General features: G+C 41.4%; 2 protein-coding genes across 11 annotated transcripts; both read right to left on the minus strand.

Annotated features, from left to right (window-relative positions):
• Positions 1-656: 656 nt before the first annotated feature.
• On the minus strand, positions 657-22,661 carry LOC108719506 (oocyte zinc finger protein XlCOF6-like). 10 transcript variants are annotated; one of them, XM_041566838.1, is made up of 8 exons: positions 16,420-16,965; positions 15,439-15,596; positions 10,403-10,463; positions 8,805-8,915; positions 7,819-7,929; positions 6,824-6,934; positions 5,299-5,409; positions 657-3,204 (listed from the first exon to the last, which is right to left on the minus strand). In XM_041566838.1, exons 3-8 carry the CDS (start codon positions 10,428-10,430, stop codon positions 1,190-1,192), a joined length of 2,487 nt encoding a protein of 828 aa, XP_041422772.1. In that variant the 5' UTR covers positions 10,431-10,463; positions 15,439-15,596; positions 16,420-16,965; the 3' UTR covers positions 657-1,189. The 10 variants fall into 10 exon arrangements, with proteins under 10 accessions (XP_041422772.1, XP_041422773.1, XP_018123882.2 ...); XM_041566839.1 differs by lacking the exons at positions 15,439-15,596; positions 16,420-16,965 and adding an exon at positions 22,225-22,661; XM_018268393.2 differs by lacking the exon at positions 15,439-15,596.
• Positions 17,115-22,852, minus strand: LOC108719518 (gastrula zinc finger protein XlCGF58.1). Its single transcript, XM_041566897.1, has 2 exons — positions 22,668-22,852; positions 17,115-19,570 (listed from the first exon to the last, which is right to left on the minus strand). The coding sequence occupies exon 2, from the start codon at positions 19,494-19,496 to the stop codon at positions 17,511-17,513; it is 1,986 nt and encodes a 661-aa protein (XP_041422831.1). The 5' UTR covers positions 19,497-19,570; positions 22,668-22,852; the 3' UTR covers positions 17,115-17,510.
• Between the last annotated feature and the right edge of the window lie 682 nt (positions 22,853-23,534).

The following is a 23,534-nucleotide window of genomic DNA, read 5'->3' on the forward strand; positions in this document are numbered from 1 at the left end:
TTGAAAAAAACATGTTTTCTGATGACAGGATCCCTTTAAGTCTTTGTATCACTATTAGATATATTGTACTGTGTATTATGTTATACTAACAGTAGGTGGTGCTGTATAAAGAGGTATAAAAGGAGATTTTGCACACTTGTATGTATGTTAGCTTGATAAAGAGCCGTGACGGGCTTGAAACTTTGCTGTGAAATATTGCCCTGCTATTGAATAATAAAGGCTTTTTATTCAACTCTGGAGCGCTGCCCATTCGCGGATTCCTTGATAAAACTAACCCCAACTGGTGTGAATATAATAACAACCTTAGATTGTGAGTTTCGCTGGGGCAGGGACTAATGTGAATGATATATAATCTCTATAAAGTCTGATTATATGGATAAAACACAATAAATACTTGCCTGTAAAAAACAGATTCTCTGATGAAAACGGTTTAGATAACCCTTAACATCGTTACTGCAGTGGTGTAACTATAGAGCAGTGATTCCCAACCAGTAGCTCATGAGTAACATGTTGCTCTCCAACCCCTTGGATGTTGCTCTCAGTGTCCTCAAAGCAGGTGCTTAGTTTTGAATTCCACCCTTGGAGGCAAGTTTTAGTTGTATAAAAACGAAGTATAGTGCCAAGTAGAGCCTCTTGCAGGCTGCCAGTCCACATAGGGGCTACTAATAGCCAATCACAGCCCCGATTTGGCACCGCAAGGGACTTTTTCATGCTTGTGTTGCTCCCCAACTCCTTTTACATTTGAATGTGGCTCACGGGTAAAAAAGATTGGGGACCCCTACTATAGAGAAAGGGTGGCCTAGGTCTGCTTCCCCAATAAAAGCAACAATGTGAGGGATTGTGGGTGACCAGAAATACATATGAAATTGTGGGTGACCTGCAATATCAAGTCACTCATGGGGGGCAAAGAAAAAAATAATTGTGGGCCAGTTAGGCCATTGCTTGTATGAAGTAATATGTGGCCACTGACTCCATCTGTGTTTGGAAAGTTTTTCCTGTTCAGGGTCCCTCTCCTGTGTGAGAAGATGAGTATTTTGGTTCTACTTGCTCTTGTACATTTCCCATAATCGATGCGGACAAATGGTTTCTCATCATCAGGTGGTGCCCAAGGCTTTTCTTGTTCAGGAATTGTCTCTCACAGTTGTGAATCCAAATGATTTAATCCCAGTGTGAGTCAGCTGATGAGATTTCAAACAATATCTACGACCGAAGCACTTTCTACATTGTGTTCACTGGAATGTTTTTTTCCCTTGTGAATCTTTTGGTGGCTATTGAGGATTGAACGAATTGCAAAGCTTTTCCCACACTCTGTACAATCAAATGGTTTCTCCCCAGTATGGACATATTGGTGGCATTTCAGTTCATACTTTTGTTGAAAACATTTCCCGCACTCTGTACAGGGGTAAGGCTTATCCCCGGTGTGAGTGTCACAGTGTCGATTTAAGGTTTCCTTAGTGGTAAAACTTTTGCCACATTCGGGACAGGTGTAAGGTTTCTCTCCTGTATGTCTCTGCTGATGAACCTTAAGATTTCCCTTCATTAAGAAGGATTTACCACACTCATTACACTGATAGGGCTTCAGACCAGTGTGAGTCTGTTTGTGGGACTGGAGCCAAATCTTTGATAGGAAGGTTTTATTGCACTCTGTGCAGGCAAAGGGTTTCTCTCCTGTATGAATCCGCACATGAGCATTTAGGCTCCTCTTCTGCCTGTAGCTTTTCCCACACTCATTGCAGACATAAGGTTTCTCACCGGTGTGCATCATTTGGTGTTGGCCGAGGCTGTGTTTGTGAGTGAACTGTTTCCCGCACTCTGTACAGACAAATGCTTTAATCCCAGTGTGAATCTTCATATGAGAAGTGAGATGGCTCTTATGACGGAAACATTTTCCACACTCTGTGCATCTATACGGTTTCTCTCCTGTGTGAAGATATTCATGTGATCTAAGGTTCGCTAACCTGGCAAAACTTGAATTACACTCTTTGCACACAAATGGTTTCTCCCCAGTGTGTAAGAGGTGGTGCCTTTGCAGTTGGACCTTTGTTGCAAAACAATTCCCACACTCTGTGCAGGAAAAAGGCTTATACCCAGTGTGAAGACGACGATGTCGATGAAAATTTCCCCTGGACACAAAACGTTTCCCACATTCGGGACAGGAGTATGGCTTTGATCCAGTGTGAGTCCGAAGGTGACATGTAAGAAACTCCATTAGTCTGAAACGTTTCCCACATTCAGGACAGGCAAATGGTTTCCCTCCTGTGTGAATCAGGAAGTGCTCGTGCAAAAGTTGTTTTGTTATAAATATTTTCCCACACTCTTTGCAGATAAAAGGTTTCTTTGTAGAATGAATAATTGAATGTCTACTAAGCGCCCCGTTCTGGGAAAAGCCTTTACCACATTTGGTACAAACATAAGGCTTCTCTCCGGTGTGTGTGCGTTCATGAATGCGCAAAGTTGTTTTTGTTTTGTATGATTTGCCACACTCAGTGCAGGGCAATGGTTTCTCTTTAGCACCCGTCCCTTGGTGCCTGTGAATGTTGCCCTTACCTGATGACATTTTATTGCCCCCAGTGCTGTGGGTGAAGGGTCCCTTTCCCGTATGAACCCGGCGGTGCTGTCGGAGGATGGTTCTGTGTGAGAAACATTTACCACAATCAGCGCAAGAGAAGGGTCTCTCTGTGTGAATGCGCCGATGGATGAGGAGGTTCCCATTGCTGCCGAATCGTCTCTTGCACTTAATACAGACAAAGGGATTTATAATTCTGAATGATTTAGGGAGTACATTTTGTTTGGTGCTTTTACCAAATGCTTTCCTTGTCTGATTTTGGGTTTTGCCTGGAATATTATTGATCTTTTTCTGACTTTCACAAAGCTTTTCCTCAGCGTCAGGCTGTGTGTGTTTTGTTAATCGGTGGGTTAAAAGCAGCTTCCCCCCTGTTACTGAACAAAGTTGGAGCATTCGGTTCTGTTGTGCTTTTGGGGCAGAAGTCGTCTCCTTGGTGTGAGGTTTCTGAAGCATCGGAGGTTGGTTACTGTGGGCAGATCTGGCATTACATGTAGAGGACTTCCTGTTTGTGTCACTTCCTGTCTGGTTCCTCACACCAAGCCCTTCTCTCCTCTCTCCATTCATCTTTGTGATTTCTGATCCATATGGAACCAGTCTGTATCCAGCAGCGCTGAGTCTCCTCCTCTCCTCTTTGTTCTCTGTCCAAATAAAAACACAGAAATGTCCCATAATTATTATTTCTCTAAAAGAATAGTTTTGTTTTCTTGTTGTGACCATCGTCCTGACATAACATGTCACCATACTTAGGGTTTTGAATAATTTTACCAGCAGGGGATGGGGAATGGCCAACAAGAGGTGTTTTGTGATGTCAATGGCCAGGATTTTGATGTCATAGGGGGCTGAATCATCCATTTGTGAAGGGTGGATTGGCAACAGAAGTGTAAGAGCTAGGGAGGGGAGACATGGGCAGTTTAATGTGGGCCTGACAATGCCAGCCTTAGGCACATTTGACCAATTGAGTCCAATTGGGTCTCCCACTAATGGGGGCCCCACACCAGTGTAGCTTCGACACCTTTTCACTTCATCCCCCAGTAGTCCGGCCCACCCACAATCCCAACCCCGCTCAGTCTGCCTCTAATCCCAGTTGGCTTGGCCCATTCCCAAACCCGATGGGGCCCAGCTCACCTTCAAACCCAATTGACCCAGCCTACCCCAAAACCAGATTGGTTCAGTCCATCCCCATGGGAAAAGTAGGATATTGGGAGATACAGAAAGGAAGAGAAAATGTATTTGTAGAACATCAAATAAATGTGTAAAGGTGGGTGATCCACTGGCAGAGGTGATAGTGTGGGTGAAATATGGGCAAATGAAAGTTTAACAAAGAAAAAGAATATCTGGTATTTAAAGGGATACTGTCATGTGAAAAACATTTTTTTTCCAAAACGCATCAGTTAATAGTGCTGCTCCAGCACAATTCTGCACTGAAATCCATTTCTCAAAAGAGCAAACTGATTTTTTTATATTCAATTTTGAAATCTGACATGGGGCTAGACATATTGTCAATTTCCCAGCTGCCCCTGGTCATGTGACTTGTGCTTGCACTTTCGGAGATAAATGCTTTCTGGCAGGCTGCTGTTTTTCCTTCTTAATGTAACTGAATGTGTCTCAGTGGGACATGCGTTTTTACTATTGAGTGTTGTTCTTCGATCTACCAGGCAGCTGTTATCTTGTGTTAGGGAGCTGCTATCTGGTTACCTTCCCATTGTTCTTTTGTTTGGCTGCTGGGGGGAAAGGGAGGGGGGTGATATCACTCAAACTTGCAGTACAGCAGTAAAGAGTGATTGAAGTTTATCAGTGCACAAGTCACATGACTTGGGGCAGCTGGGAAATTGACAATATGTCTAGCCCCATGTCAGATTTGAAAATTGAATATAAAAAAATCTCTTTGCTCTTTTGAGAAATGGATTTCAGTGCAGAATTCTGCTGGAGCAGCACTATTAACTGATTCATTTTGAAAGAAAATGTTTTTCCCATGACAGTATCCCTTTACGAGAAGCACATAAGAGCTGAAATGCTGGGAGAAGAAAAGACTAGGGGGCATTTTTATCAAAGGTCGAAGTTAAAAAAAACTTCGAACTTCGAATTCAAAAAGACTTTGTGCTTGTGCCACTACACACTGTCTCACTGTGTATAATGTGATTGTGTCACTACACACTGTCTCACTGTGTATAATGTGATTGTGTCACTACACACTGTCTCACTGTGTATAATGTGATTGTGTCACTACACACTGTCTCACTGTGTATAATGTGATTGTGCCACTACACACTGTCTCACTGTGTATAATGTGATTGTGTCACTACACACTGTCTCACTGTGTATAATGTGATTGTGCCACTACACACTGTCTCACTGTGTATAATGTGATTGTGCCACTACACACTGTCTCACTGTGTATAATGTGATTGAGGTGCCGGCAGCCACTGACTTCCACTGCATATAATATGCTTGGTGCATCATTGCCATAAAATGCTTGGGGACCATATTGTGCCATGAAATGTCAGGGCCAAAGGAAAAATAGAGAGAAAAAGAGTTAAAAGGCAGGTCACACAGCAGAGAGACAGGCATTACTTGCTCACCCAACCCTGGAACCCTGTGCCAGCCAACAACACGCCTTCTGTCCCAGTGGCTGCACAGATCTTATTTGATCCTAATGTAAGAATCAGTCCTGTCCTGTAGAATCTTCATCTTCAAACAAAATGAATTGGCTGAGTAACTGAAAGTTCACTTACCCATGTGAAGCCCAATCATTTTTTGTTGTGTTTTCCCTTTAAAATCTTCAGACATTGTCTTATATTTCCCAGTATGGAACTGTAATCTCTCCAACCGAACCACTGGGAAACCTGCAAAAACAAGAAAAACGTATTCCCATATGAGAATTCATGATATATTGGGTTATCTGACATTTACTCTAATGAATAAACACTGCTTGCACTTATATGTAAAAAATATGTAAATCATCTAAATAATGGCAGGTCTGAGATCCAATTCTGGTCCAACAGAGCAGCCCGCGGGTGGTTATTAAGTGCTAATTGTGGGGCCAAATGATTCAGTAAATGCTAAAGTGTGTGGTAGGGAGTGGGAGCCCTCAGCAGTACGAGGGAAAGTGGGGGGTTAGTAACCCCCAGCGGACGCCCTACAGAGGAGGGATTTCAGTAAGGAGGGACTGAGGGACCTGTGATAGAATGGTCACATACCTCCATTGTATATGTAATGCTACTGAATGATCTGCTGGGAGAATGGATGCTGCATACATTGAGATGAACAGCCAGTGTTCAATGAAGTAACTTCTATTTTTTTAATAATCTTTAATCTACATTAAGGGGCATATTTATCAAAGGTTGAATTTTAGAGGTATTTAAGCTTTTTTAGACAATGGTTTCTTATTTAAGTTGGGACAAAAACCCGAATACTCAAATTGATCAAGTTTTTCCACGGAAAAACTCGAATGGCTCGAATTATTTGATTTTTTGAGTGAATCCAGTGTCGGACTGGGACACCAGGGGCCCACCCAAAAACTTTAGTCCAGGGCCCACTCTCAGTACTAATATTCTTCATTTCCTCAATCAACCTCTATTCTCCTAGTTTGTTTTCTTTACATATTATAATCTATTGTTTTATTCATTTAACCTCTTTGTTCTCATAGAAATAGGGAATGGCCATGAAATAAGCAGCAGGAGGGCCCACTGACACCTGGGCCCACCGGGACTTTTCCTGGTATCCTGATGGGTCAGTCCGACACTGAGCGAATCCCACCGAAAAAACCTCAAACATCACGAACGCTACAAACATCTTCAAATGGTTCGCGGGACCTCTGCCATTGACTTCTACATGACCTCGACAGGTTTAAGAGAGAGTAATATCGGATTCAAGCTATTTCCAGCTTTGGGGTATAATAAATGTCAAAAAATTCAAGTTCTTTTCTCAAAAACCCAAAAAGTTCAAATTTTTTTTTTTAAAACTGAAAAATTTTAGATTTTACTGAATAATACCCTTGCAAACCCAAATTTTTCAGGGAAAAAACAACTTGAACATTGAGAAATCTGCCCATAAATCTATAGTTTCTGTGGAACAGCCACTGGCACCAGTGATTTCTTCTGAAAGAATCTGTGAGTGTTATAGTTCAGCCTGGACAGAGGTGAGATTTACAGATCTTATTTGATCCCTATTTGATCCTAATGTAAGAATCAGTCCTGCTCTGTAGAATGTTCATCTTCAAACAAAATGAATTGGCCGAGTAACTGAAAGTTCACTTACCCATGTGAAGCCCAATCATTTTTTGTTGTGCTTTCCCTTTAAAATCTTCAGACATTGTCTTATATTTCCCAGAATGGAACTGTAATCTCTCCAACCGAACCACTGGGAAACCTGCAAAAACAAGAAAAACGTATTCCCATATGAAAATTCATGATATATTGGGTTATCTGACATTTACTCTAATGAATAAATCCTGCTTGCACTTACATGTAAAAATATGTAAATCATCTAAATAATGCAAAAATAAAAAAATATAATGTAAATCATCAAAAAAATTATTTTTTTAATAATCTTTGTTCTACATTAAGGGGCATATGTATCAAAGGTTGAATTTTAGAGGTACGTGAGCTTTTTTAGACATCGAATGAACTCAAATGAACTCACAACTCAAATGGTTTATTATTTAAGTCAGGATGAAAACCTGAATACTGGAATGAATCATGTTTTCCCCTGGAAAAACTCAAATAGCTCGAGTTTTCGAGCAAATCCCACCGAAAAAAACCTTGAACATTATGAACGCTACAAACATCTTCAAATGGTTCGCGGGACCTCTGCCATTGACTTCTACATGACCTCGACAAGTTTAAGAGAGAGTAATTTCGGATTCAAGCTATTTCCAGCTTTGGGGTATAATAAATGTCAAAAAATTCAAGTTTTTTTCTCAAAAACCCAAAAAGTTCAAATTTTTTTTTTTAAAACTGAAAAATTTTAGATTTTACTGAATAATACCCTTGCAAACCCAAATTTTTCAGGGAAAAAACAAATTGAACATTGAGAAATCTGCCCATAAATCTATAGTTTCCGTGGAACAGCCACTGGCACCAGTGATTTCTTCTGAAAGAATCTGTGAGTGTTATAGTTCAGCCTGAACAGAGGTGAGATTTACAGATCTTATTTGATCCCTATTTGATCCCTATTGTAAGAATCAGTCCTGCTCTGTAGAATATTCATCTTCAAACAACATGAATTGGCTGAGTAACTGAAAGTTCACTTACCCATGTGAAGCCCAATCATTTTTTGTTGTGCTTTCCCTTTAAAATCTTCAGACATTGTCTTATATTTCCCAGAATGGAACTGTAATCTCTCCAACCGAACCAATGGGAAACCTGCAAAAACAAGAAAAACGTATTCCCATAGGAAAATTCATGATATATTGGGTTATCTGACATTTACTCGAATGAATAAATCCTGCTTGCACTTACATGTAAAAATATGTAAATCATCTAAATAATGCAAAAATAAAAAAATATAATGTAAATCATCAAAAAAAAATTTTTTTTTTAATAATCTTTGATCTACATTAAGGGTCATATATATTTATCAAAGGTTGAATTTTAGAGGTATGTGAGCTTTTTTAGACATCGAATGAACTCAAATGAACCCACAACTCAAATGGTTTCTTATTTAAGTCGGGACGAAAACCCGAATACTGGAATGAATCAAGTTTTCCAGTGGAAAAACTCAAATAGCTTGAGTTTTCCCACCGAAAAAAACCTCAAACATCACGAACGCTACAAACATCTTCAAATGGTTCGCGGGACCTCTGCCATTGACTTCTACATGACCTCGACAGGTTTAAGAGAGAGTGATATCGGATTCAAGCTATTTCCAGCTTTGGGGTATAATAAATGTCAAAAAATTCAAGTTTTTTTCTCAAAAACCCAAAAAATTCTAGTTTTTTTTTTTAAAACTGAGAAATGTGAGATTTTACTGTAAAATACCCTTGCAAACTCAAATTTTTCAGGGAAAAAACAACTTGAACATTGAGAAATCTGCCCATAAATCTATAGTTTCTGTGGAACTGGCACCAGTGATTTCTCCTGAAAGAATCTGTGAGTGTTATAGTTCAGCCTGGACAGAGGTGAGATTTACAGATCTTATTTGATCCCTATTTGATCCCTATTGTAAGAAGCAGTCCTGCTCTGTAGAATGTTCATCTTCAAACAAAATGAATTGGCTGAGTAACTGAAAGTGCACTTACCCATGTGAAGCCCAATCATATTTTGTTGTGCTTTCCCTTTAAAATCTTCAGACATTGTCTTATATTTCCCAGAATGGAACTGTAATCTCTCCAACCGAACCACTGGGAAACCTGCAAAAACAAGAAAAACGTATTCCCATATGAAAATTCATGATATATTGGGTTATCTGACATTTACTCTAATGAATAAATCCTGCTTGCACTTACATGTAAAAATATGTAAATCATCTAAATAATGCAAATCAAAAAATATAATGTAAATCATCAAAAAAATTTTTTTTTTTAATAATCTTTGATCTACATTAAGGGTCATATATATTTATCAAAGGTTGAATTTTAGAGGTACGTGAGCTTTTTTAGACATCGAATGAACTCAAATGAACTCACACCTCAAATGGTTTATTATTTAAGTCAGGATGAAAACCCAAATACTGGAATTAATCAAATTTTTCCGCGGAAAAACTCAAATAGCTTGAGTTTTCGAGCAGATCCCACCAAAAAGAAACAAACTCGAACATCATGAACGCTACAAACATCTTCAAATGGTTCAAGGAACCTCTGCCATTAACTTCTACATGACCTAGACAGGTTTAAGATTCGTATTCAAGCTATTTCCAGCTTTGGGGTAAAATAAATTTCAAAAATGTGAGGTTTAATTTCAAAAACCCCAAAAAATCTAGTTTTTTTTAAACTCAAAAATGTCAGATTTGACTGAAAAAATAGCTTGAACATTGAGAAATCTGCCAATAAATCTATAGTTTCTGTGGAACAGCAACTGGCACCAGTGATTTCTTCTGAAAGAATCTGTGAGTGTTATAGTTCAGCCTGGACAGAGATGAGATTTACAATTTCTTTAATGTAAATTTCTGTAATTTCTACACTGCTGCAGTTATTTTCTGTTAGAGCAGAGATAACATGAACCATTTCTTTAAAGGGATACTGTCATGGGAAAAATGTTTTTTCCAAAACACATCAGTTAATAGTGCTACTCCAGCAGAATTCTGCACTGAAATCCATTTCTCAGATTTTTTTATATTTAATTTTAAAATCTGACATGGGGCTAGACATATTGTCAGTTTCCCAGCTGCCCCAGTCATGTGACTTGTGCCTGCACTTTAGGATGGAACTACTTTCTGGCAGGCTGTTAATTATCCTACTTAATGTAACTGAATCAGTCTCAGTGGGACTTGGCTTTTACTATTGAGTGTTGTTTTTAGATCTACCAGGGAGCTGTTATCTTGTGTTCGGGAGCTGCTATCTGGTTACCTTCCCATTGTTCTGTTGTTAGGCTGCTGGGTGGAGAAAGGGAGGGGGGTGATATCACTCCAACTTGCAGTAAAGAGTGACTAAAGTTTATCAGAGCACAAGTCACATGACTGGGGGAAGCTGGGAAACTGACAATATGTCTAGCCCCATGTCAGATTTCAAAATTGAATATAAAAAAACCTGTTTGATCTTTTCAAAAATGGATTTCAGTGCAGAATTTTGCTGGAGCAGCACTATTAACTGATGTGTTTTGAAAAAAACATGTTTTCCCATGAGAGTAACCCTTTAACACTGGGTTAGAGTTGGTCAGAGATATCACAGCAGGTACTTACTTTGCAGGCGGGGATCCAGGGAGTCCATGTCAGCAGCAGAACCAACACCCACAGTGTCTCTCTGGGACAGGAACAGAAAGATCATCAAAGAAAATATTTCAGTAAAGGCAAATAAACATTCCTTCAGGCTACTTAGTTACACGCAGTGCATCATATTATCTCACACTTTAGCAGTGACTCAGTGACTTGTATAGTGAAGCACAATAGCCGGAGCACACGTGTAACCACAATATGACAGTTGTGTTATTTTTGTCGGCAGCTCATCCTGTTACTCTGCACGTAGCCCCGAGGGTTAATAATGAGGGTATATAATCATGCTGCATAGAGACATAAACCAACAAGTCTTGGCTCACATTTTCTGCTTGTGAGTGGGGTACCCCAAGGGCGTGGCAGGTCAAGGAGGTCAGGAACCCCTACAATGCTAATGTAGTAGGTGGGGCGGTTCCCTTGACTGACCAGTCAGAGCCAATAATTACAGAGTTACATTAACATGAAATGACAGTTGAGCTGATACCCAGCTGTTCTGGAGACAAAATGTCTTTATTTGCTTCATTCGAATCTTCATGTGGCCCTTTAGAGGCAAAGTTACATTGATTTTCCAGACAAATGACACTCTAAATATAACTAAAAGAGTTGAGCGAAGCTTCTTCCAAAACCTTTCAATGTTTCATACACATATAAAAGTTACTTGTTGGATGTTAAGTGTTCCTACAGGGCTCTTGTCATTTCTGTGTGAGGGGAACATACAGCGAGTGAGGGGAACATACAGCGAGTGAGGGGAACATATGGCGTGTGAGGGGAACATACAGTGAGTGAGGGGAACATACAGCGGGTGAGGGGAACATAAAGCGTGTGAGGGGAACATACAGTGAGTGAGGGGAACATAAAGCATGTGAGGGGAACATACAGCGCGTGAGGGGAACATACAGCGAGTGAGGGGAACATATGGCGTGTGAGGGGAACATACAGTGAGTGAGGGGAACATACAGCGGGTGAGGGGAACATAAAGCGTGTGAGGGGAACATACAGTGAGTGAGGGGAACATAAAGCATGTGAGGGGAACATAAAGCGTGTGAGGGGAACATACAGTGAGTGAGGGGAACATAAAGCATGTGAGGGGAACATACAGCGGGTGAGGGGAACATAAAGCGTGTGAGGGGAACATACAGTGAGTGAGGGGAACATATGGCGTGTGAGGGGAACATAAAGCGTGTGAGGGGAACATAGAGCGAGTGAGGGGAAAATACAGCGGGTGAGGGGAACATACGGCGTTTGAGGGGAACATCCAGTGGGTGAGGGGAACATACGGCGTGAGGGGAAGATACGGAGTGTGAGGGGAACATAAAGCGTGTGAAGGGACCATACTGCTTGTGAGGGGAACATACAGCATGTGAGTGGAAAGGGGAACATACAGCGGGTGAGGGGAACATACGGTGTGAGGGGAACATACGGTGTGAGGGGAAAATACAGCGTGTGAGGGGAACATACAGGGCATGAGGGGAACATACAGAGTGTGAGGTAAACACAAAAAAAACACAAAAATTACCTCCCAACATTTTGGAAATAGAAAATGTGTCAGGTTATAAATGTTTGAACACATTTCTGTGGTTTTTATGTGTTATTACAGTTTTGCTAATGAAGGTGAATTGCCCTTTAAGCTGCGAGTCACAGTTTCCCCAAGAGCCCTGCTTATCTTAAATTGTTACAATTGTTTCTTTGCTGATCTGAAATTGTTACAAAAGTATCTAAGTGCACCTGCCACATATTCTGGGCTCTCTGCCAAAAGTCAATTAAGTGTTAGAAACGCTGTATCTATTTCTGGCTGTTCAGTGCAGGAGATCAAAGTGGAAGTCGGGACATTTCAGTAACAAGCCGGGACTGCGGGTTGAACTGTCAAAATCGGGACTGTCCTGCGAAAAACGTGACAGTTGGGGGGTATGAAGTGCAGCGGGTGTGAGTAAGTGCTGTTTCCTCCAAAACAAAATGACACAGAGCTCAAAGTGTAACAGACTTTCTATAATCCCCACATGCTATTAAGCAACTTACTGTGAGTATGAAAAAGTCCCACGTTGTATACGTTGCCCAACGGTATCAGTGTCCTTCTTAAGCACATGTCATTGGCTTCCTTCCTCCCATGTGACTTTTCTCCCTGTGTCTGCTGGGTCCTAGTGCTCTCACTTCTAGTCTCTCCACTCACAGCACTTCCCCGGCAGGGGGCAACCCTAGGTCTGTCCATTTAGTTTCTTAGCAGAGATTTTGTTTTGTGTCTCCTACTCTACAGTTGAGGCCAATTTCCCAGCTGCCCCTGGTCATGTGACTTGTGCCTGCACTTCAGCTGCTGTTTTTCCTTCTCAATGTAACTGAATGTGTCTCAGTGAGACATGGGTTTTTACTATTGAGTGCTGTACTTAGATCTACCAGGCAGCTGTTATCTTGTGTTAGGGAGCTGTTATCTGGTTACCTTCCCATTGTTCTTTTGTTTGGCTGCTGGGGGAGAAAGGGAGGGGGTGATATCACTCCAACTTGCAGTACAGCAGTAAAGAGTGATTGAAGTTTATCAGAGCACAAGTCACATGACTTGGGGCAGCTGGGAAAATGACAATATGTCTAGCCCCATGTCAGATTTCAAAATTGAATATAAAAAAATCTGTTTGCTCTTTTGAGAAATGGATTCAGTGCAGAAGTCTGCTGGAGCAGAACTATTAACTGATTCATTTTGAAAAAAAATGTTTTTCCCATGACAGTATCCCTTTAAGGAACAAATGGAGTATGGGAACCAGTGTGTGAAGGATGTGTGAATGACAAGTCATGAGTGTACAAATGAAACATTTTCAAACTTAATTAATACTGGAATATAACAATTTTTCCAATACCCAATATTTAATAGCATATCCTTATGCCCAATCTATTACCCAATGGGGAGAAGGTTTAATCTAGGAAATGTACGTCTTGCTGACTGTACTGACCACTAAACTGTATACTTCAGGTGTTAGTATTTAAGTAGGTCAAGAATTCATTTAGGCTTCCTGGGGACCCACCCCAAATAAAAAGGTAGTCATCTATATATCTCTTCCATATCAATAATCCCTCAGGATTCCCCACTAAATGTCTCCTCCCAAAAACCTATGAAAACATTAACATGTCTACGTGCCACTTTACTTCCCATGGCCGTAACTTTCTGTTGGAGATAGAAGGAATCCTCAACCCAAAAATAATTATTTAATAATAGAAATTCCATACTTTCCTCTACAAAATGTTTCTGGGATTCTGTTATGCCTAATTCCTTGCTGAGAAAATGAGAAACCGTCTCCAAACCTATTTTATGTTGTATAGTAGTGTATTAGGGTAACGTCCACTGTCACTAAGTAGTAGTAGTGTGGTTGCCAAGTCAAGGTTTCAAGAAAGTGTATAGTATTCAATGTATCTTTCAAAAATGAAGGTAGATCATTAGATAGGGGTTGTAGTATGATGTCCACATAATATTGCTACCAATAAGCCTACCCCTGATATGATTGGACGCCCTGGAGGGTTATTTAGGCTCTTATGAATTTTTGGGAGAATATAGAGCACAGGTACCTTAGAGTATTTTCTATTAATAAAATCCCTTTCTTTCCTATTTAGGATGTCTTCTATCTACCATAGTATATCATTATATAGAAATATCAATCGTCTCGGATCCTTATTAAGTTTTTTGTACGTATCAGTGTCCACCAGTTGCCTATTTATATTCTTGTCGTAATCTTTCTTATCAAGGATCCCTATAGCCCCACCTTTATCCACCAATTTAATGACAATTTCTTAATTTTTCAACGACTCACTTTCTTACTTTGAAAGATTGGAAACTTTTTTCTTGCCGAGTGAGTTTATATCACTTAATACCAGATCTCTAAAAGTCATCTGGTGACTCATCATATGTGTGGGGGTTAAAAGTGGAGTAAATATGTTTAATTCCTTTACTCCCCTCCTGTTTATTTTCTTCACTGGGATTTTTCATACATAATTTACACATATTTATGTATTCAATGTAAATATTCAATGTATTTATCATCTGGGTTGGAGCATATTTGAAACCTTTTCTCAATACTGAAGATTTGGTAATTGGGTGGGTACTGAGGTTATATATAGAATTACCTATATTTATACACCTGCATTTTTTATTCTTGATCAATCTTTTCTTTGTAATGTTACCTCCTCTCTTTCTCTTTCTGTTGACCTTTTCCACTTTGTTTCTGGGGTATGTGGGTGGGCATTTATTTCCTCCATTAAGGCTGTATCTGGTCTTGTCCCGCTGATATTTGTCACCCCCGACCCCTCCATTTTATTTGCACACATTTTTATCATTGGGACCTGAGCAATGGGGATTGGTGCATGGAAAATTCCAAAAACTATTTTATCTCCTGCGCATCCCCAGTATTTCTGAACCAATGTGGGTGTGGTTGTCGCCCCATAAAATCCTGCTGCCCTAAGTGGCCTTTCCACAAATCCGGGCCTGAAAATCCCTAGCCTTGTGTTGATTATAAGCAACCTTATTAATATTGTTGGTAACACTTTTTTTTTTATAATTTATGTCTCTACTGAATTTGTGTCTTTTCTTGCTTTTTAATTCCTCCTCCACTTTTTGTAACCTGTAGCCAATCCTATCCGTTATTTGCTTATATTCTTCACTTTCTTCATACTGTTCTATTTGTGCTCTGGTGATATTAATTTCCTCCTCCCCTTTCCCCATCTCAGATTTATGATCAAGGATAATAAGACTCATCAATTCAAAGGAATTTTTTTGCAAGATTCCTTCCCATTTTTCCTTCAATGAAGGGTCTATAGTTTTTAAAGGTAGTGGGTCCTGGAACCCCAAACACATTATATACAGTGATACGGTCCTGTCCAGGCATATAAAAGATACCGCAGTATTCAGGCGCTGACTTCCAGAATGCGCAACAGTTTATTTCCAGGCTTCTCAACTCCCAAGGACTGAACTAAATACATTCTTAAGGAACTGAATAAAATCTCTGAAATACTTTACATAAATGTATGCCCACCCTGTATGTCCATCTTGCTCAGCGGGGCCGTGTACCTGCTAGGGTTGTTCCTTTCAAAAACTCCCACTTGATGTACCCAGTATAGCCTTATGTATAGCACCATGGGTTCTGGAGGAACGTTATTTCGTTTCTACTATGTACTGTATTTCTGTATATGGCTGAAATGACAATAAAATCCACTTGACTTGACTTGACGTCCTTTCCTGTCCATGTATGTCCAATCATGCCCTGTACTTTCATGCCAAGACAGGACATTCCTGGACATGGTATGAATGGACATGCAAGCAGGTAACAGTAGGGAGTAAGAGGGAGCAGATTTGAATTCCAATGTCTATGTGAAGTGGTAGTTGGAGAGAAAGTGCTGGCTTGGTCTAACCCACTATTAACTCCAGCTCCAGCGCTGATTCTGACGTTCATATGTCAATCTCCCTCCCTTAATATTGTGTATGGTTTTGTGCTGGAATGTCATCATAAACTTTTTTGGGGAGTTTTGGGTGGAAATGATCTGAGCATTGGCTGACAGGGTTCCCTCAGCATCAGGTCAGCCAATATGGCCACTGTGCCACAAAACTTGATTCTGTGATGAACACTGCTCATTTAACCCTTATTGCATTGTATAACTTTAGAGGAAGGAGGGGGGGCCAGGTCTGCTACGTCAATGAAAGGAACAGTAGGGGGAACATAGGTGATCATCCACGCATGCCATGAGGCAAGATGAGAACCTTCCCGCAGTGAGCAGCCAGTTACAAGTGGCTGAAAAAGCCGCCTCTTATAACTTTAAGAGCTGAATTTCTAGATTTAAACCTGGATATTTGGCTCCACTAGTGCACAGAGCAATATAGCACTCATTGCATTAGTGATGCAGCCTCCCTTTTGACCAGCTCCGCCCAGTAATGGAAATATATCCTGTGGGGCCTGGGTGCAGGCTTTGCAGCAGGGTCCCCCACCTCCCTCCCAAGCCAATTTTCGCAGTTGTATTACCTGTGAGATGACCGGCGGTGGGCCACGAGGGGGTGCAGGCCTTGGTGCAGTCACATACCCACTAGTTCTGCCACTTCCTCCACCAATGAAGTTTCAAGCATGAAATGGGAGACAGGGGCATCATTTAGGCTTCTACCTCAGGTGTCAGCAGTCCCAAGATGGCCCCATGACCACAGAAAGAAATTGTGGGATGGCCAGTTAGGCCACTGCTTGTGTGATATTGATTGTGTTTGCTGACATCATTCTCTAGTTAAATTAACTGTAACAAATGTTTAGCAACAAATCCACTCTACCCTGCTCCAGTAACAGCTCCACCCTGCAGAAAGTTTATTAAATTCAATGCTTTGTCCAAAAAAAAAAAATATAATAAATCTACCGCTCACAGCTTACAACAGCAAGAACTAGCCAACTGTTCAGAAGTCTGGTTAGGAGGAGATGTGGCGTTGACCTTGCCGTTTCACCGAATTGGGAAAACATCCGGAAAGTTGTATGAGGGTATTTTTGATAAAACATTGAATGTAATAAACTTGACACAGGAGCTGTTATTGAAGCAGGGTAGAAAACATTTTTTAGTGTTAATGTTCCTTTAAAAAGTTTTGCCACAATCTGTGCCGGCTCAAGGTTAGAGACTATGCATGTGTATTTAGGTTTTTCTTTATCTCATAGCTTTTCCAACACTCACTGCAGATAAATGGTTTTCCATTTTGAAGCAAATGTGATTTATTTAGCCCATATACATCAGAAAAATGGCAACATTTTGGACCCCTCGAGCGTGTTGTGAGTTTTCTCACTGGTGCGAATCACCAGGTTGCGGCTCAAGGCTTTGACTGTTCAGGAATTGTGTCACATTTGTACATCCAAGATATTTAATCCCAGTGTAAATCAGCTGGTGAGATTTCAAATCATCTCTATGACTGAAGCACTTGCCACATTTTGTGCAGTCAAATGGTTTCTCCCCAATGTTGATATTTTGATGGCATTTCAAGTTGATTCTTTTGTACTCTGTACAGACTAAATCTTTAATCTCGGTGTTAGTCAGCTGAAGAGATTTAAAAAGATTCTCTATGGCTGAAGCCCTTGCCACATTCTGTTCACTGAAATGTTTTTTTCGCTGTATGAATATTGCGGTGTCTATTGAACCTTGCACGAGATGGAAAGCTTTTCCCACACTCTGTACACTCAAAAGGGTTCTCCCCAGTATGGCTATATTGGTGGCATCTCAGTTCATACTTTTGTCTAAAACATTTCCCACACTCTGTACAGGGGTATGGCTTTTTCCCAGTGTGAGTGTAACGATGGTGATTAAGGGTTACCTTAGTGGTAAAACTTTTCCCACATTCGGCACAGGTGTAAGGTTTCTCTCCTGTATGAGACTGTAGATGCACATTAAGATTCCCCTTCCTTGAGAATAATTGGCCACACTCATTACACTGAAAAGGCTTCAGACCAGTGTGAGTCTGTTTGTGGGCTTGGAGGCAACTAGCCGATAGGAAGGTTTTATTGCACTCTGTGCAGGCAAAGGGTTTCTCTCCGGTGTGAATTCGCAGATGATCATTTAGGCTTCTCCTTTGCTTGTAGCTTTTCCCACATTCAGTGCAGACATAAGGTTTCTCACTAGTGTGAATCCGCTGGTGTTTGCGGAGGCTGTATTTGTGAGTGAACTCTTTCCCACACTCTGTACAGATAAATGCTTTAATCCCAGAGTGAATCTTCATATGAGAAGTGAGATGGCCCTTAAAACGGAAACATTTCCCACACTCGGTGCATTTATACGGTTTCTCTCCTGTGTGAAGATGTTGATGTGATCTAAGGTTTGCTAAACCGGCAAAACTTAAATTACACTCTGTGCACACAAATGGTTTCTCCCCAGTGTGTAAGAGGTGGTGCCTTTGCAGTTGGACCTTAGTTGCAAAACAATTTCCACACTCTGTGCAAGAAAAAGGCTTATCCCCGGTGTGAAGATGAAGATGTTGATAAAAGTTTCCCCTGAAAGCAAAACGTTTCCCACATTCGGGACAGGTGTACGGCTTCAACCCAGTGTGAGTCAGAAGGTGACTTGTAAGAAGCTGCTTTAGTCGGAAAAGTTTCCCACATTCAGGACACGCATATGGTTTCTCTCCTGTGTGAATCAGGAAGTGCTCGTGCAAAAGTTGTTTTACTATAAATGTTTTCCCACACTCTGTGCAGATAAAAGGTTTCTTTGTAGAATGAACAAGTGAATGTACATTAAGATGCCCCTTCTGGTAAAAGCCTTTACCGCATTCGATACACACATAAGGTTTCTCTCCGGTGTGTGAGAGTTCATGAGTGCACAAAATTTGTTTTGTCTTGAATGATTTGCCACACTCCTTGCAAGTAAATGGTTTCTCCCCGGTGTGTATGAGGCGGTGCCTTTGCATCTCAGCCTCTGTCGTGAAAGATTTGCCACACTCAGTGCAGATAAATGGTTTCTCTTTAGCACCCGTCCCTTGGTGCCTGTGAAAGTTGCTCTTACCTGATGACATTTTATTGCCCCCAGTGCTGTGGGTGAAGGGTCCCTTTCCCGTATGAACCCGGCGGTGCTGTCGGAGGATGGTTCTGTGTGAGAAACATTTACCACAATCAGCGCAAGAGAACGGTCTCTCTGTGTGAATGCGCCGATGGATGAGGAGGTTCCCATTGCTGCTGAATCGTCTCTTGCACTTAATACAGACAAAGGGATTTATAATACTCAGCGCTTTAGGGAACATGGTTTGCTTTGTCCTGTAGTAAAAAGCCTTTCTTTTCTGACATAGAGTAGAATTTATGTTCTTCCCTGAAATATTATTTATTGTTTTCTGATATTCACAAGTGTTTTCTTCGGCATTGAGCTGTAGTTGTTTTGATAATGTGAAGTTTAAAACCAGCTTCCCCCCTGTTACTCTATGAAGTTGGAGCATTCGGTTCTGTTGTGCTTTTGGGGCAGAAGTCGTCTCCTTGGCGTGAGGTTTCTGAAGCATCAGAGGTTGGTTATTGTGGGCGGGTGTAGAGGACTTCCTGTTTGTGTCACTTCCTGTCTGGTTCCTCACACCAAGCCCTTCTCTCCTCTCCCAGTTCATCTTTGTGATTCCTGATCCATATGGAACCAGTCTGTATCCAGCAGCGCTGAGTCTCCTCCTCTCCTCTTTGTTCTCTGTCCAAGTAAAAACACAGAAATGTCCCATAATTATTATTTCTCTAAAAGAATAGTTTTGTTTTCTTGTTGTCACCATAGTCCTGACATAACATGGCACCATAATGCAACTCTGTACATACAATCTGATACATATTGCTGAAATAAATAATTCACCTGTATGTGTGTTTATTTTGCTATACAGCAAAGGGTACTACCATTTCATTATACCTGTACATATGCACATATTTCATGAAGTAGAAGGCACACACCCTATCTAATCCCCATTGTAAGCAGCAGTCCTGTCCTGCTTTATGGCAGCTGAGATTCTAGCTATCTGTATAACAGAACATTCTGTCCCAGTGACTGCACAGATCCTATCTGATCCCCATTGTAAGCAGCAGTCCTGTCCTGCTTTATGGCAGCTGAGATTCTAGCTATCTGTATAACAGAACATTCTGTCCCAGTGGCTGCACAGATCCTATCTGATCCCCATTGTAAGCAGCAGTCCTGTCCTGCTTTATGGCAGCTGAGATTCTAGCTATCTGTATAACAGAGAATTCTGTCCCAGTGGCTGCACAGATCCTATCTGATCCCCATTGTAAGCAGCAGTCCTGTCCTGCTTTATGGCAGCTGAGATTCTAGCTATCTGTATAACAGAACATTCTGTCCCAGTGGCTGCACAGATCCTATCTGATCCCCATTGTAAGCAGCAGTCCTGTCCTGCTTTATGGCAGCTGAGATTCTAGCTATCTGTATAACAGAACATTCTGTCCCAGTGGCTGCACAGATCCTATCTGATCCCCATTGTAAGCAGCAGTCCTGTCCTGCTTTATGGCAGCTGAGATTCTAGCTATCTGTATAACAGAGAATTCTGTCCCAGTGGCTGCACAGATCCTATCTGATCCCCATTGTAAGCAGCAGTCCTGTCCTGCTTTATGGCAGCTGAGATTCTAGCTATCTGTATAACAGAACATTCTGTCCCAGTGGCTGCACAGATCCTATCTGATCCCCATTGTAAGCAGCAGTCCTGTCCTGCTTTATGGCAGCTGAGATTCTAGCTATCTGTATAACAGAACATTCTGTCCCAGTGGCTGCACAGATCCTATCTGATCCCCATTGTAAGCAGCAGTCCTGCCCTGCTTTATGGCAGCTGAGATTCTAGCTATCTGTATAACAGAACATTCTGTCCCAGTGGCTGCACAGATCCTATCTGATCCCCATTGTAAGCAACAGTCCTGTCCTGCTTTATGGCAGCTGAGATTCTAGCTATCTGTATAACAGAACATTCTGTCCCAGTGGCTGCACAGATCCTATCTGATCCCTATTGTAAGCAGCAGTCCTGTCCTGCTTTATGGCAGCTGAGATTCTAGCTATCTGTATAACAGAACATTCTGTCCCAGTGGCTGCACAGATCCTATCTGATCCCCATTGTAAGCAGCAGTCCTGTCCTGCTTTATGGCAGCTGAGAGTCTAGCTACCTGTATAACAGAACATTCTGTCCCAGTGGCTGCACAGATCCTATCTGATCCCCATTGTAAGCAGCAGTCCTACATGGATCTACCAGATCAAGCAAGTAATGTCACAAGAAAAACAAGTGCAAAGTGTTGTGCAAAGTGAAATGTTACCTGATAAAATCATGTTACAAGAGAGAAATGTGTGCAAAGTGTCAGCTCTGTGATTTCTGCAATTGAACATTGTGATAAAATGAAAAGCAAACAGTGTTCTATTTCCACTGATCAGGTTCCCTCCATGTAAGCCTTGTCTGAGGAAAAACTGTGTGTGGAGAGCACCACAAAGCAAACAGAGCAAACAATTGGAGCCTGAATGTGGAGCGGCTGCTTTGCACCATACGGCTGAGTCTCAAATAATTGATTGTCAGGGAGGGGTTCTTAAACTTCCCCTGAGAGGTACCAAGCACCCCTTGATTTAGCAACAAAAACTGCCACATTTGCAGAGGTACAGGTGGTGTCTACAGCCAGTACAGAATCGGAGGAGGCACTGGGTACGGAAACTCCAGCGGCCATGTTGCTGCTCCCTCTACAGAGAGATATGTTGTTGTAGGAAACAGCCATCTTAGTACTCCAAGATTAGAGAAAAGCTATGGGAAGCTTTTCTCTTACCATTTCTAAAAACAGTATGCTATTTCAGATCAGCACCATGATCAAATGTCTGACAGTAATGAACTGGTTAAATTAATAAAAGTAGCAGATGAGCAGGAGTTGCAAAGCGAACAAATGAAAGCTGAGTTGGAAAAGCCTTTAATAACTATGCAACTGCTGCTGAGGATAAGCAAGACTCTTATTTAGCGAGATTTAACAAAATAAATGAAAGAGAGCCTTAGGGTTAGTTCACACGAGGAGATTCGGGGAGATTTTGTCGCATGGCGATCTCCCCGAACTGCCTCATCGTGTCTTCCCATAGGCTATAATGAAAAAGTCGCTTGCGCTAAAGCACATGCGGCGCTGCGTTTTCCATAGTCTCCCGAAGTTGCCTCACTGAGGAAAGTTCGGCGGCTTTGGAAAATGCAGCGCTGTGTGTGTTTTAGCTTTAGCCTATGGGAAGACACACTGCGGCAGTTCAGGGAGATTGTCGCTTAGAAGACGAGGCAATTAGTCGCCAGGCGACAAAATCTCCTCATGTGAACTAACCCTTAGAAAAGGAGATTTTCTTACCTGGAAAAATCTTTTTCTTGAGATGGCTGCAATTGTTTAAATGGAGGTCCGTGAGATGTTTGTTCTTGGGGCTCGGTGTTGCTGACTGCCAGCAGGAGGGGCTGGGGTTTCTCTAGTTGGTTCTTTTCAACCCCCTCCCCTTGACTCACGGCAGGTTTGGAAAGGGAGGAGATTAAAGCTTGAAAGGGAAGGGCTAGATAACTTTTTGTTTTTGTTGGGGGGTTGTGTGAAACAAAGGACATCAGAGATGGGGGTAGGGAAGTGCTGCAGGGGACATTGAGAATGTCTCAAGAGAAATATTCGGATTCAGATAATGAGTCTGTTGGGGATTTGATTTATAAGACACTTAAGATATATTGAAAGATGTTTAAAGGAGAAGGAAGGGTTAAAACTAAGGAAGCTTCACTAGAAAAGGCAATGTAAATACATCCAAGTACACTCACGGTATTGCTTCTCTGAGTCCTCTTTGAAAAGGCCGAGGCATTATTTCCCCCCTATTCTTTACACATGGAGTTTGGTGTCAAATTTCCTTCTGTCAGCTTAAACCTCTGCCCTGTGGCTGCCATGTCATGCGACCTCTCTCCCCTTCCCCCCCTTGCTGGAATCTGAGTGTAGAGTGGAGCCGCCGCCAGCGACGCAGAGAGACACAGCAGGGAAGTTACAGCAGTGCAGGAAGTTACGTCACATAGATCTGATATGGCAGCTGCGATCTTAACAAACATCTAGCATGATAGACACACAGTTATTACTGTATAAAAGCTGATTGTGTGTCTGGTTTGTTTTTAGTTATTTCACCTTTCGATCTGCAACTCACTAGGCAGTGTTTTCAGTAGCTTACTGAAAAAATCAGGACAGAAAGAAAAGTCATGAGTTTTGCCTTTGGTTGCCAGGGTCAATGACCCCAGTAACCATTTAGCCTTCTAAACGGGTGGTTCACTTACCATCACTTTTTTCAGTTCAGTTGTTTTCAGATGGTTGACCAGAAATAAAGACCTTTTCCAGTTATTTTCCATTTGTGGCCATTTTCCTAAAATTGAAATGTTACATTTCATTTTTCATTACTTCTTTCTAGTGGCAGTGACCAATGAGGAGATTTGTCGGCCATTATAGAAATGCACAACAAAGGCCATCTCCATTGGAAATCACTGGCGGTAAAACCAACGCATTGCTTCATTCTTCCAAAGTTGCCTCAGGAGAAAACTTTGCGTTATGTTGATTTTTACCACCATTGATTTTATTTATTTCCAATGGAGATGCATTTTCCACAGATTTGTTGCCCGCAGTCATGCATAAATAATTGCAGGAAGCAA

This window comes from Xenopus laevis, chromosome 6L (assembly GCF_017654675.1).
Source record: "Xenopus laevis strain J_2021 chromosome 6L, Xenopus_laevis_v10.1, whole genome shotgun sequence".
NCBI lineage: Eukaryota > Metazoa > Chordata > Amphibia > Anura > Pipidae > Xenopus > Xenopus laevis.

Bases quoted from the DNA above. Each gene is read 5' to 3' on its own strand.
- LOC108719518 (XM_041566897.1), bottom strand. From the start codon at position 19,496: ATGAACTGGGAGAGGAGAGAAGGGCTTGGTGTGAGGAACCAGACAGGA.
- LOC108719506 (XM_041566839.1), bottom strand. From the start codon at position 10,430: ATGGACTCCCTGGATCCCCGCCTGCAAA. The intron at 5,410-6,823 runs GTAAGTGAACTT...TTGTTTTTGCAG, and splicing joins AATGATTGGGCTTCACATGG to GTTTCCCAGTGGTTCGGTTG. The intron at 3,205-5,298 runs GTAAGTGAACTT...TTATTTGGACAG, and splicing joins AATGATTGGGCTTCACATGG to AGAACAAAGAGGAGAGGAGG.